We start from the raw sequence: 14,434 nt of genomic DNA, 5'->3' as shown, positions 1-14,434 counted from the left end.
TAACAAAAGGCTAAGCTTGAGAGCTAGCATATTTATTTCATTTAATTTGCGATTTTCATGAATAGTTAACGTTGCGTTATGGTAATGGTCTTGAGGATGTAGTCACAATCCCAGACCCGGGATGGCTCGACGCAAGAAGTTAATGCATGGTGTGCTTTCGCAGTAAAGCCTTTTTGAAAACGGACACAAGTTTATCTTTAAAATGAGAGGGGGATGACCGCGGCCGCTTTCCAATCTTTAGGAATCTCAGACGATACAAAAGAGAGGTTGAACAGACTAGTAATAGGGGTTGCAACAATGGCAACGGATAATTTTATGAAGAGAGGGTCCAGATTGTCTGGCCCAGCTGATTTGTAGGGATCCAGATTTTGCAGCTCTTTCACATCATCAGCTGTCTGGATTTGGGTGAAGGTGAAGCGGGTGGGGGCTTGGGCCAGTTGCTGTGGGGAGGTGCAGAGCTGTTGGCTGGGGTTGGGGTAGCCAGGTGGAAAGCATGGACAGCCATAGAGAAATGCTTATTGAAATTCTCGATTATCGTGGATTTATCAGTGGTGACAGTGTTTCCTAGTCTCAGTGCAGTGGTTAGCTGGGAGGAGGTACTCTTATTCTCCATGGACTTTACAGTGTCCCAAAACTTTTTGGAATTAGTGCTGCAGGATGCAAATTTCTGTTTGAAAACGCTAGCCTTTGCTTTCCTAATTGACTGTGTGTATTGGTTCCTGACTTCCCTGAAAAGTAGCATATTGTGGGGACTATTCGATGCTAGTGCAGTAGGCCACAGGGTGTTTTTGTGCTGGACAAGGGCAGTCAAGTCTGGAGTGAACCAAGGGCTATATCTGTTCTTAGTTAAAACATTTTGAAAGGGGCATGCTTATTTAAGATGGTGAGGAAGGCACTTTTAAAGAACAACCAGGCATCCTCTACTGACGGGATGAGGTCAATATCCTTCCAGGATAACTGGGCCAGGTCGATTAGAAAGGCCTGCTCGCAGAAGTGTTTTAGGGAGCATTTAACTGTGATGAGAGGTGGTCGTTTGACCGCGGACCCATAACGGACGCAGGCAATTAGGCAGTGATCGCTGAGATCCTGGTTGAAAACAGCAGAAGTGTATTTAGAGGGCAAGTTGGTCAGGATGATATCAATGAGAGTGCCCATGTTTACGGATTTGGGGTTGTACCAGGTAGGTTCCTTGATAATTTGTGTGAGATTGAGGGCATCTAGCTTAGATTGTAGGATGGCCGGGGTGTTAAGTATATCCCAATTTAGGTCACCTAACAGTACGAACTCTTACGATAGATGGGGGGCAATCAATTCACATATGGTGACCAGGGCACAGCTGGGAGCTGAGGGGGGTCTATAACAAGCGGCAACAGTGAGGGACTTATTTCTGGAGAGTTGGATCTTTAAAAGTAGAAGCTCATAGAAAAAAGTAGAAGATCTTTAGAAGTAGAAACTGTTTGGGCATAGCCCTGGATAGTATGACAGAACTGTGCAGGCTATCTCTACAGTATATTGCAATTCCGCCCCCATGCGGCTCGTATAGGACCACCGAGGCCGTTAAAGCGGCAATCAGCAGTTCGAATAGTCCCCGGCCCTGTTTAGGTAAAAAGCTCAGGGACGGGCCTGGAGAAATACAACCACACTCAAATTCATAGATGGATGCAAGGATTGACCATTCATGATATCTACACTATAGTTTTAACCATGGTTCGAGGCTTTTCAGTATTTATTTACATTTACTTTGTGTACAAACATTGGACTAAAACAAGCTGATATTTTAGGTTCCGATGGGGTACGACAGTTGAACTAAGCTCTTGAGGCATCTATAAGTTATAATCTTCAAGAATCAATGGGTACATATCATTAATGTAGAAGTCCATCATTTGATGTTGCAACTGCAGACTGGTCCATTAAATAAGCCACCAGTAATAGGCATCCAGCCATGGAGACTGGGAGCATGTTGATCCCCACCTCTCCTTTTTCTGCCACATTAGAAGACAGGCAGCCAGGGCAGGTCCAGTCGCTCTATTATGGGGGATCCTACTAATGCTGATCAATACCTCATTAATCCATGTTGTGACTTGGCTTGAATAGACTTGAATAGAGTTTGTTTTTAGGAATCTTATGAGTTGGAGAGCTTCACTTCTCAGTTAGGTCAAGACGGGGTAATGTACTGTAAACTAGCTAGTGGCCCAAAAATAATTCCTGCATTGTCTTTAATTTTGGCCTTTAAAGAAATACCCCTATAGATTAAACACACACATATTATGCGTGTAGTAAACATAACAAACATGATGTTGTGACTAATCTACAGTATATCTAACCATCCAAGGAGCCAAGCCATGATGCCGTATCAATGGCTTATGTGAGACCTTAAAGCAGGAACAGTGTATACAGGATGTGTCACTGGAGCCATGCAAAATGCTTTTGCTTTTCATCATGTGCATGATTAAATATTGTGCCTCAAAATGCTACTGAAGCACAACGCTGTACGAAAATAAGGTGATTGGTAAATAAACTATACAAACCAAAAACTAAACAAAGTGCATTAAAGCCAGAGAGCCGAACATGACACGTGGCAGTGTAATAATGCAGCTCCCTGAACCCGAGCTAGGTTGCCATTGCCTCCTGGTTCTAAATGAAAAAAATGTACGTTTCCAGTGTCTGGTTCGATTTATGAATCAAAACCGCAGAAATAATTGGAAACCGTCAAGGTTCTAAGTCGACTGTATTATGAACCAAGATTCAAGGGTGCTTACCCCATTATATATGACTTTTTTGCACTATGTGGTCAAAATAACACTTTGATATTGTGAAAATGCAGTTTTCGTGTAAGAGCGGTTTGAAAACAACGCCTGCAATTTCAGCCTGTTCAGGTGGGATGGAACTTTTGGCCCACATGATATCACATTGCAATCTGATTATAATAGACCAATGACTGTTCATCTGGGTAAGGGGTTGGGCTCTAGACCATCAGCCAATCAGGGCTGTGTATATAAATATCTTCACATTTGTTTCCTAACGCCCACACAATCAGGCTGAGCATTTGAAAGGACAAAGGGAATTAAATGATAAAAAATATATTTTGAAGTTATTTTCATTAAATAAACACACACAGTGATGTATTAGACATACAGTGACGATTTAAAAATACAATTACAAAAGCTGCATGGGGGTTTAACAGTGTATGCCTGATAAAGGATTTACCTCTCTTTCTTGAGCCTTTGTGTTTTTGCTTTTGGGGTTTTGTTTTTAAAGGCTCATGTGACTGGTCATACCTCGCATTCCCTGGAGCCAGAGATGCAGGTGCAGGACCCAGTCCCGTTGCCGAGCACCTCCAAACCCTCCGGGGTGGCAGCCGGGTTGTAGCTCATGTAATATTCCTGCAGCTGGGAGCTCAGGTTCTGCTCTGGCTCGGGGCTCTTTTTCCGTCGCTTGCGGCCCACCACGGAGCTCTGCTGCAGGAGTCGTGCAGCGTTCGGGTAGCGCCTCCACGACACATAGATGACGGTCAGGATGAGCGACATGGAGAAGAAGAGCGCCACACTGCCCACCACTACCTTGTGGAAGGACATGAGCTCCAGCTCTGGGGGCTGAGTCACCACCAGGCTGCGGAGGGAGGGTGGGGCCTGGGGAGGGGAGTCTCTGGGGTCAATTCCTACCCGGCTTGGGAAGGTCGGGCGGGGAAGGGGCTGAGGCCGAGGTGGGGGTAGGGGGGCCAGGGTGGTAGGTGGAGGCAGGGGTGGAGGGGGGCTGGTGGGAGCAGGGGTTGGGTCGGGTGTCGTCTCAATGAAATCTGGTGTCGGGGAAGGAGTTTCTGTCTGGAAGTAGTCTGTTTCCTCACAAATTCCGTTGTTCCTCGTAGCCTCCATGATCTTCTCTCCCTGGAGATGCTTTGGGCTGCTGCATATCATGGTGGTGTCTTTAGTGCCTCGAAAGTTTCTCAGCCAAGCCACCAGTGGGCAGATGCCTGTCCCACATTCCCACACGTTACCCGCCAGGCTGATGGAGGTCAGAGATATCCAGGCAGACACTGCCTCCTGGGACACGTTGGACAGTTTGTTGGACTCCAGATTGAGGATCTGTAGGTTGGGCAGGCAGTGGAATACGGCTGGGTCCAGGGTCTGGATCTCGTTGCCAGACAAGTCCAGTTTCTGCAGCGTGTGCCAACTCCAGGGCAGGCCCTGGTTGACTGCTCGGATGCGGTTCCACTGCAGATAGAGCCCCCGCAGGTTAGCAAGACGTGGAAACAGAAAGAAGTTGATCCGGGAGAACTGGTTGTGCTCCAGGTGCAGCTCCATGAGCCTCTGCAGCCCCAGGAAAGTGGTCCTGGTGAGGGCCCGGAGACGGTTGTAGCCCAGGTCCAGAAACTCCAGGCTGCGACATTCCAGGAAGGCCCGGATGGGGATGTTGGTGAGGCCGTTTGAGCGGAGGTGGAGGTTCTGCAGCTTCCTCAGGCCGTGGAACTGCCCCGGCTGCAGCATCTGCAGCTTGTTGTAGGACAGGTCCAGGCTGCGGAGGTTGGGCACCCCGTGGAAGGTGGCATTGTGGAGCTGAGAGATCTTGTTGGAGCTGAGGATCAGCTCTTTAAGCCTGCGGACCCCCTGGAAGGACCGGCTATCTAGAGCAGAGATCTGGTTGTGGTCCAGGTAGAGCCAGAGGATTTGGTTGAGGTGGGCAAACTGGTAGGGGAGCAGTGTGTGCAGGTCATTGTAGCGGAGAGAGAGGCCTTGGCAGCCCACTGAGATGTTCTCAGGGACATCTGAGAAGCCAGCTGACTCGCAATGGACGATTTTCCCATCACAACGGCAGCTGTGGGGGCAGGTGCGTTCACCAGAGCAGAGCAGCAGCAGGGCCTGGAGGACGAGGAGCAGGAGGAGTGGGAGGTGCACCAGTCGTCCATCACGCAGCTTAGAACCTACGGATAGAGAGACAGAAAGGGAGAGAAGAAGCAGGCATGTTAGAAAGGAATTCTTACTAATCCACATAGACAGAAATACCCATAAAATTATAAATATTAATGATTTTATAGTTCAATTAGAGTACGTTCATCATTGCCACATTCAAGGATGTTCCGTACATTGTAAAAGGATATTCTGAAAAATATTTGATTTTAAATTAATACATATAACACCTATACATCATGTTTTCATATTCTCGTTGCAATCAATATGAGATTGGTGTACAACAGTTAGTGCATTATGAATATTACGCTTTCAAGGTCTGTTGATTGACATGGCAAAAATGTCTAAGTGCACACACACAATGTTTGTATTGAGTAATTGTGCTCCCTTTTCACCCCGGTGAATCTGTGCAAGGCTCATAGTCTTGTGTTACAGCTCTTTGCATTTCTAATGCTGCAGTAGACAGCACACAGACTACAGACTTATGCCCTGATAAACTAGTCAGGAGACAAGACCCTACTTGTCTTGACACATAACACTCCTCTCACCCCCTCTGTGATTCAATGCTTTGATCCTATTCTTCTCTGCTTTGTTCTTTTTGTGCAGCTGATAATAACGTCTTGTCCCCATTTTAAACCATTTGTTAGGAAACAAGAACACCTGTAGATTTAGCTCTAATTGAGGCACATTGCTGCCTGCTGTGTGATGTCTTCCCTTTGCGCATAAAGACAGACAGTGTGACGTGACAGTTAGCAAAATTGAATTCCCTCGAGAACTGATGTGTCCATGAAGTGGCACCTTCAGCTGGAATGTTACTTCAGTGTAATCGAGGAGGTTCTCTAGGTTATGGATGGATGACTGTGTGATCAGAGGCTCCGTACAGTACATTGACATGGGGCCCCTGATCAAAGCAACCCATTCTCTAGAGCAGTGTTTCCTGTTTGATATCCGTGAGGACAAAAATGTGAAAAAATTCCCTATTTCCTGAAATGACATAACTTGCACACCATGCCACTGATGAATGCTAGATATCACGCCCTCAATGAAACAATGAAACAATTGAATATTGAAGCGTATATATGAAATGTAAATGTATGTTAAGTAATTTAGCAGACACTCGTATGCAGAGCGACACAGTTGTTGCATTCATATTAAGGTAGCTATGTGAGCCAACCGCATATCAAAGTCAGATGCTAGGTTTTCATCGAATTGGCGACATTTTCAACAATCTGCATAAAGAAAATATGCGCATTTCCCCACCAGTGGTGTGTTTCCACCATACTGACTTGTTGCAGATAAAAATCAGTGTGTGATGTCGTAGGTCACACAAAATGTACTTCGCTTAAATTTTCATGTACTGAATAAAAATCTAAAGTTCAATATGTTTCCATTGCATTTTCAACTCTACCAATAGTTTTGTCACAAAGTCTGTTGCGTTAAATATCAAATGTGCCGACTCTGGTCTTGGCACATGCACTCTAGCCAACAGCTCACAGACACAGTGGTGCGGATAGGCTGAGTGGGGAGGCTACTTACATTATGAAATTATTATTGATAAGAGCGATATTTGTATTTGTCAAATGGCAGTCAAGCATCGATCATCACGTCACCAGAAAAAGACCCTTGCTATTTATTTGAATGTACAGTTGAAGTCAGAAGTTTACATAAACTTAGGTTGGAGTCATTAAAACTAATTTTTCAACCACCAATTCCAGAAAATTATATCATGGCTTTAGAAGCTTCTGATAGGCTAATTGACATAATTTGAGTGAATTGGAGGTGGACATGGGAAAATCAACAGAAATCAGCTATAACCTCAGAAAAAAAATTGCCTGGTTCATCCTTGGGACCAATTTCCAAACACCTGAAGGTACCATGTTCATCTGTACAAACAATAGTACGCAAGTATAAACACCAGACGCGTTCTGTCTCCTAGAGATGAACGTACCTTGGTGTGAAAAGTATAAATCAATCCCAGAACAACAGCAAAGGACCTTGTGAAGAAGCTGGAGGAAACAGGTACAAAAGTATCTATATCCACAGTAAAACGAGTCCTATATTGACATAACCTGAAAGGCCGTTCAGCAAGGAAGAAGCCACTGCTCCAAAACTAATGATGGCCATCGTTATGTTTGGAGGAAAAAGAGGGAGGCTTGCAAGCCGAAGAACACCATCCCAACCGTGAAGCACGGGTGTGGCAGCATCATGTTGTGGGGGTGCTTTGCTGCAGGAGGGGCTGGTGCACTTCACAAAATAGATAGCATCATGAGGGAGGGAAATTATGTGGATATATTGAAGTAACGTCTCAAGATATCAGTCAGGAAGTCAAAGCTTGGTTGCAAATGGGTCTTCCAAATGGACAATGACCTCAAGCATACTTACTAAATTGTGGCAAAAAGGCTTAAGGACAACAAAGTCAAGGTATTGGATTGGCCATCACAAAGCCCTGACCTCAATCCTATAGAAGCTGTGTGGGCAGAACTGAAAAAGCATGTGGGAACAAGGAGGCCCACAAACCTGACTCAGTACTCTACCTCTGTCAGGAGGAATGGGCCAAAATTCACCCAACTTATTGTGGGAAGCTTGTGGAAGGCTACCCGAAACGTTTAACCCAAGTTAAACAATTTAAAAGGCAATGCTACAAAATACTAATTGAGTGTATGTAAACTTCTGACCCACTGGGAATATGATGAAATAAATAAAAGCTGAAATAAATAATTATCTCTGCTATTATTCTGACATTTCACATTTTTAAAATAAAGTTGTGATCCTAACTGACCTAAAACAGGGATCTTTTTACTATATTAAATGTCAGGAATTGTGAAAAACTGAGTTTAAATGTAATTGGCTAAGGTGTATGTAAACTTCCGACTTCAACTGTAGCATCAATCTCATCACCATGCACTTTCACCACACTTTCCATCTGTGACTCCAGGTTTCTTCAATATGATGGTTATTATATCAAGATTTACGCATAAAGGCATTTCCACCGCAATTTCTTGCATAATTAATCTTACAGACACAAAAAGATCCCACCATGTCAAACGAACAAATGATCTGTCAGCATTTGTAAAATTGTACCGAAACGTTTCCATCATACCGTAGCTGTCGAGATGTTCTTTTATACAGTACTCGCATAAAAACTGTTGAAGGAAACGTGATTATTGTAAGCCGTTTTTCCCTTAATAAAGTAGCTATCAACAAAGTTAGTGCTAGTAAGAAAAGACGAGGGAGTATAGTTCATAAAGGCAAGTGTTGTTTTTCCTTAGTGAGATTAAATACCAACCTCTGCTGCTGTTTGAGAAAAAAAAGTAATGCCCTAATGCCCTCATTCAGAATGCCCTAACCTGCAGTGCCTTTGCAAAGTATTCAGACCCCTTGACTTTTTCCACATTTTGTAAGGTTACTGCAGTGTTACTCAATATGTTTTTGTAAGGGGGCCACTTTGGGTTGAGACAATCATTCAGAGGGCCACACAGATGTTTAATTTGTACTTTTTCTTCCGACATTATCAATTGAGAGAAAATTCAGAGCAATAGAGCACATGCAATTTATTTGATGTACAGCACATCACAAATATATACACACACACATGTTATGTAGCCTATTCGATGTGTGTAAGACCCATATTAAGGGTTACCTCAGTAGTTCGATGAGTGAAAATGTGCCTTCTGCTCCTTGACTGAATTCATTCTACATGTATAGTCTGTTAGTGCTATCCTTGTGAGGAAATCCAGGTGTGCATTGGTCAGTCTGTTTCTGTTTTTGTTTCACAATATTCATTGTTGAAAACGTTTCTTCACATGAATAAGTGTTGACAAAAATTGCCACCTTTTGCACGCACTGCTTCAGAAGTGGATACGCTGTGTCTGACACAAGGCTCCAGAAATGGGTAACACCTGATCTTAGTTCACCTTACAATGTGTCATTTGCCTGCAGCTCCACTATCTCACTCTTTATTCCAGCACGGTCAGGACAGAGGACTGTGATGACTGGGGTCAAAGATGACACTAGAACACGAAAGGGGTTCTCACTGACGTTGATAAACTCCTTGTATTCCATGATATCCTTGAATCTTGACTCAAACTACTTCAACTCTTCCAACACACACAAATGCATCACAGCTAAAAATGTTTCAGTATGCTGGGTTGGATGTGGTGACTGCCCTGAGTTTTGGGAAATATGAACAGTATGGTGATTTAATTTTGAAATGCTGTGACCACACGCAGCATTTTGCCCAGTTGTATCTTTCCTTGAAGCTGCAGATTCACCATGTTTAGGTAGCATGAGATGTCAGTTAAAATTAATATCCACTATGGATCATCCAGCTCCGGCTCCTCTCTCCCTTTGCTTGCAACACATTCATGAATTTGAGGGAGGAGAAAGAGAAATCTTTCCAAACTGCCACAAAACAGCCAACTCACCTCGTTGTGAAATATCAAGTCGCGTATTCCGTCTGGTATTCCTCCAGCAACTCAGTGCCCTCGCAATAATAAATGTTCACCACATACACGACTTGCTGCATCACATTCTTTGAGTTTAGCCACAAGTGCTTCCTGTTGAATGATACTGTACAATGAAATGTAACAAATTTGGGGAAATCCTCTCACTTTCTCACCAGGCCTATGAATCCCTTCTCCTTACTTCGCATGCTTGGGGTGCCGTCAGTGCACACAGATGCCATATTTGACCAGTCAATATTATTATCAGCAAAAAATGTAACATGGGCAGTAAACATTTTTTGAGGGAGGCGGACCCAAACACATAATTGGGCAATGTCACTTACATCAGTGCTTTTGTCAAACGCAATTCTAAAACACGGCACCACGGATATGTCAGTAATCAGTCGCTTACCGTTGTCCTCGCCGATGTCTTCTACTGTATGTGTCTTGTTACATTTACATTTTACATTTAAGTCATTTAGCAGACGCTCTTATCCAGAGCGACTTACACATTGGTGCATTCACCTTATGACATCCAGTGGAACAGCCACTTTACAATAGTGCATCTACATATTTTAAGGGGGGTGAGAAGGATGACTTTATCCTATCCTAGGTATTCCTTAAAGAGGTGGGGTTTCAGGTGTCTCCGGAAGGTGGTGATTGATTCCGCTGTCCTGGCGTCGTGAGGGAGTTTGTTCCACCATTGGGGAGCCAGAGCAGCGAACAGTTTTGACTGGGCTGAGCGGGAACTGTACTTCCTCAGTGGTAGGGAGGCGAGCAGGCCAGAGGTGGATGAACGCAGTGCCCTTATTTGGGTGTAGGGCCTGATCAGAGCCTGGAGGTACTGAGGTGCCGTTCCCCTCACAGCTCCGTAGGCAAGCACCATGGTCTTGTAGCGGATGCGAGCTTCAACTGGAAGCCAGTGGAGAGAGTGGAGGAGCGGGGTGACGTGAGAGATCTTGGGAAGGTTGAACACCAGACGGGCTGCGGCGTTCTGGATGAGTTGTAGGGGTTTAATGGCACAGGCAGGGAGCCCAGCCAACAGCGAGTTGCAGTAATCCAGACGGGAGATGACAAGTGCCTGGATTAGGACCTGTGCCGCTTCCTGTGTGAGGCAGGGTCGTACTCTGCGGATGTTGTAGAGCATGAACCTACAGACGGGCCACCGCCTTGATGTTAGTTGAGAACGACAGGGTGTTGTCCAGGATCACGCCAAGGTTCTTAGCGCTCTGGGAGGAGGACACAATGGAGTTGTCAACCGTGATGGCGAGATCATGGAACGGGCAGTCCTTCCCCGGGAGGAAGAGCAGCTCCGTCTTGCCGAAGTTCAGCTTGAGGTGGTGATCCGTCATCCACACTGATATGTCTGCCAGACATGCAGAGATGCGATTCGCCACCTGGTCATCAGAAGGGGGAAAGGAGAAGATTAATTGTGTGTCGTCTGCATAGCAATGATAGGAGAGACCATGTGAGGTTATGACAGAGCCAAGTGACTTGGTGTATAGCGAGAATAGGAGAGGGCCTAGAACAGAGCCCTGGGGGACACCAGTGGTGAGAGCGCATGGTGAGGAGACAGATTCTCGCCACGCCACCTGGTAGGAGCGACCTGTCAGGTAGGACGCAATCCAAGCGTGGGCCACGCCGGAGATGCCCAACTCGTTGGAGAGGGTGGAGAGGAGGATCTGATGGTTCACAGTATCGAAGGCAGCCGATAGGTCTAGAAGGATGAGAGCAGAGGAGAGAGAGTTAGCTTTAGCGGTGCGGAGCGCCTCCGTGATACAGAGAAGAGCAGTCTCAGTTGAATGACTAGTCTTGAAACCTGACTGATTTGGATCAAGAAGGTCATTCTGAGAGAGATAGCGGGAGAGTTGACCAAGGACGGCACGTTCAAGAGTTTTGGAGAGAAAAGAAAGAAGGGATACTGGTCTGTAGTTGTTGACATCGGAGGGATCGAGTGTAGGTTTTTTCAGAAGGGGTGCAACTCTCGCTCTCTTGAAGACGGAAGGGACGTAGCCAGCGGTCAGGGATAAGTTGATGAGCGAGGTGAGGTAAGGGAGAAGGTCTCCGGAAATGGTCTGGAGAAGAGAGGAGGGGATAGGGTCAAGCGGGCAGGTTGTTGGGCGGCCGGCCGTCACAAGACGCGAGATTTCATCTGGAGAGAGAGGGGAGAAAGAGGTCAGAGCACAGGGTAGGGCACTGTGAGCAGAACCAGCGGTGTCGTTTGACTTAGCAAACGAGGATCGGATGTCGTCGACCTTCTTTTCAAAATGGTTGACGAAGTCATCTGCAGAGAGGGAGGAGGGGGAGGGGGAGGAGGATTCAGGAGGGAGGAGAAGGTGGCAAAGAGCTTCCTAGGGTTAGAGGCAGATGCTTGGAATTTAGAGTGGTAGAAAGTGGCTTTAGCAGCAGAGACAGAGGAGGAAAATGTAGAGAGGAGGGAGTGAAAGGATGCCAGGTCCGCAGGGAGGCGAGTTTTCCTCCATTTCCGCTCGGCTGCCCGGAGCCCTGTTCTGTGAGCTCGCAATGAGTCGTCAAGCCACGGAGCGGGAGGGGAGGACCGAGCCGGCCTGGAAGATAGGGGACATAGAGAGTCAAAGGATGCAGAAAGGGAGGAGAGGAGGGTTGAGGAGGCAGAATCAGGAGATAGGTTGGAGAAGGTTTGAGCAGAGGGAAGAGATGATAGGATGGAAGAGGAGAGAGTAGCGGGGGAGAGAGAGTGAAGGTTGGGACGGCGCGATACCATCCGAGTAGGGGCAGTGTGGGAAGTGTTGGATGAGAGCGAGAGGGAAAAGGATACAAGGTAGTGGTCGGAGACTTGGAGGGGAGTTGCAATGAGGTTAGTGGAAAAACAGCATCTAGTAAAGATGAGGTCGAGCGTCCTGCCTTGTGAGTAGGGGGGAAGGTGAGAGGGTGAGGTCAAAAGAGGAGAGGAGTGGAAAGAAGGAGGCAGAGAGGAATGAGTCAAAGGTAGACGTGGGGAGGTTAAAGTCGCCCAGAACTGTGAGAGGTGAGCCATCCTCAGGAAAGGAGCTTATCAAGGCATCAAGCTCATTGATGAACTCTCCGAGGGGACCTGGAGGGCGATAAATGATAAGGATGTTAAGCTTGAAAGGGCTGGTAACTGTGACAGCATGAAATTCAAAGGAGGCGATAGACAGATGGGTAAGGGGAGAAAGAGAGAATGACCACTTGGGAGAGATAAGGATCCCGATGCCACCACCCCGCTGACCAGAAGCTCTCGGGGTGTGCGAGAACACGTGGGCGGACGAAGAGAGAGCAGTAGGAGTAGCAGTGTTATCTGTGGTGATCCATGTTTCTGTCAGTGCCAAGAAGTCGAGGGACTGGAGGGAGGCATAGGCTGAGATGATTGTTATTGTCGAGTCAGAGTTGCAGTCCCTTAGTTTGTGAAATCAGCACATCGGCCACTTTCAGCCAAAAAAATATTCCTTGACAATCTCCACATCTGTGAAGGCTTTCTTGTTTCTCGGAGTATCCAAGCAATCTCATATGTTGCCTCTGTTGTTTTCTCTGCAACAGTGCTAGATCTGTCCATCATCTGTTGTTGTTCTTTGAGCTGTCCTTTTGAGTTGTGCTATTTTGCGGTTTCTGTGGTTGCTTTGTGGCAGATATGTTTTGTCAAAGTGGGCATGATGTGACTGGAAATGTCACTCTAAATTTGCTCGTTTAAAACAATTGACTGCTTTCTGGCTAATTGAGCAACTCCCATCATGCAGTACAACAAAAATACTGGTATCTCCATTTCTCTTGGAACGTTCTGTGTTTTTCTTGAATTGACCGAATCCTTCTCTTTGCCACTGGAGCCATGTTAGCTACGTTAGCTACGTTAGCTATGTTAGCTAGCTGCATTTCCCCACTCCCATTCTTCTCTGCAGATCCACTCAAGCGCTGTCAGGTTGGATGAGGAGTGTCGCTGCATAGCTATTTTCAGGTCTCTCCAGAGATGTTTGATCGAGTTCAAGTCTGGGCTCTGGCTGGGCCACTCAAGGACATTGAGAATCCATTTCCGAAGCCACTCCTGCGTTGTCTTGGCTCTGTGCTTAGGGTCGTTGTCCTGTTGGAAGGGGAACCTTAGGACCCCAGACTGGGGCGGAGTGCTCTGGAGCAGGTGTTCATCAAGGATCTCTCTGTACTTTGCTCTGTTAATCTTTCCCTCGACTAGTCTCCCAGTCCCTGCCGCTGAAGAACACTCCCACAACATGATGTTGCCACTACCATGCTTCACCGTAGGGATGGTGCACGGTTTCCTCCAGACGTGACGCTTTAGTCTTGGTTTCATCAGAGTTCAGTCTTGGTTTCATCAGAACAAAGAATCTTGTTTCTCATGGTCTGAGAGTCTTTAGGTGCCTTTTGGCAAACTCCAAGCGTGCTACATGTGCCTTTTACTGAGGAGTGGCTTCGATCTGGACACTACCATAAAGGCCTAATTGGTGGAGTGCTGCAGAGATGGTTGTCCTTCTGAAAGGTTCTCCACAGAGGGGCGACAGGGTAGCCTAGTGGTTAGAGCGTTGGACTAGTAACCGGAAGGTTGCAAGTTCAAACCCCCCGAGCTGACAAGGTACAAATCTGTTGTTCTGCTCCTGAACAGGCAGTTAACCCACTGTTCCCAGGCCGTTATTGAAAATAAGAATTTGTTCTTAACTGACTTGCCTGGTTAAAAAAACAATAAAAAAACAGAGGAACTCTGGAGCATCGGGTTCTTGGTCACCTCCCTTTCCAGATTGCTCTGTTTGGCCGAGCGGCCGGCTCTAGAACGAGTCTTGGTGAGAGAAATAATCTTCTTCCATTTAAGAATGATGGTGGCCACTGTGTTCTTGGGGACCTTCAATGCTGCAGAAATGTTTTTGGTATCCTTCCCCAGATCTGTGCTTCGACACAATCCTGTCTTGGAGAATTTATTTGATATCATGGCTTGGTTTTTAGCTCTGACATGCACTGTAAGCTGTGGGAGCTTATATAGACAGGTGTGTGACTTTCCAAATCATGTCCAATAAATTGGGTTTACCACAGGTGGATTCCAATGAAGTTGTAGAAACATCTCAAGGATGATCAATGGAAACAGAATGTACC

At 46.2% G+C, this 14,434-nt stretch overlaps 1 protein-coding gene across 2 annotated transcripts in view; it reads right to left on the bottom strand.

The window, feature by feature from the left end:
* The window catches only part of LOC124047864 (leucine-rich repeat transmembrane neuronal protein 4-like), a 77,050-nt gene that overhangs the window by 31,020 nt on the left and 31,596 nt on the right, over positions 1-14,434 (bottom strand). The window contains exon 2 of one of the 2 annotated variants that reach the window (XR_006841136.1): positions 3,208-4,918. Coding sequence is in view for 1 of the 2 variants with exons in the window: in XM_046368188.1 (XP_046224144.1) it covers positions 3,279-4,918 (1,640 nt within the window). In the remaining variant the exon portion in view is untranslated. The remainder of the gene's footprint in view (positions 1-3,207; positions 4,919-14,434) is intronic. The other variant, XM_046368188.1, reaches the window with a different exon arrangement.

The sequence above is a fragment of the Oncorhynchus gorbuscha genome, linkage group LG11 (genome assembly GCF_021184085.1).
Source record: "Oncorhynchus gorbuscha isolate QuinsamMale2020 ecotype Even-year linkage group LG11, OgorEven_v1.0, whole genome shotgun sequence".
NCBI lineage: Eukaryota > Metazoa > Chordata > Actinopteri > Salmoniformes > Salmonidae > Oncorhynchus > Oncorhynchus gorbuscha.
Note: the sequence above shows the minus strand (reverse complement) of the source record. Positions and strands in the feature narration are given on the sequence as shown.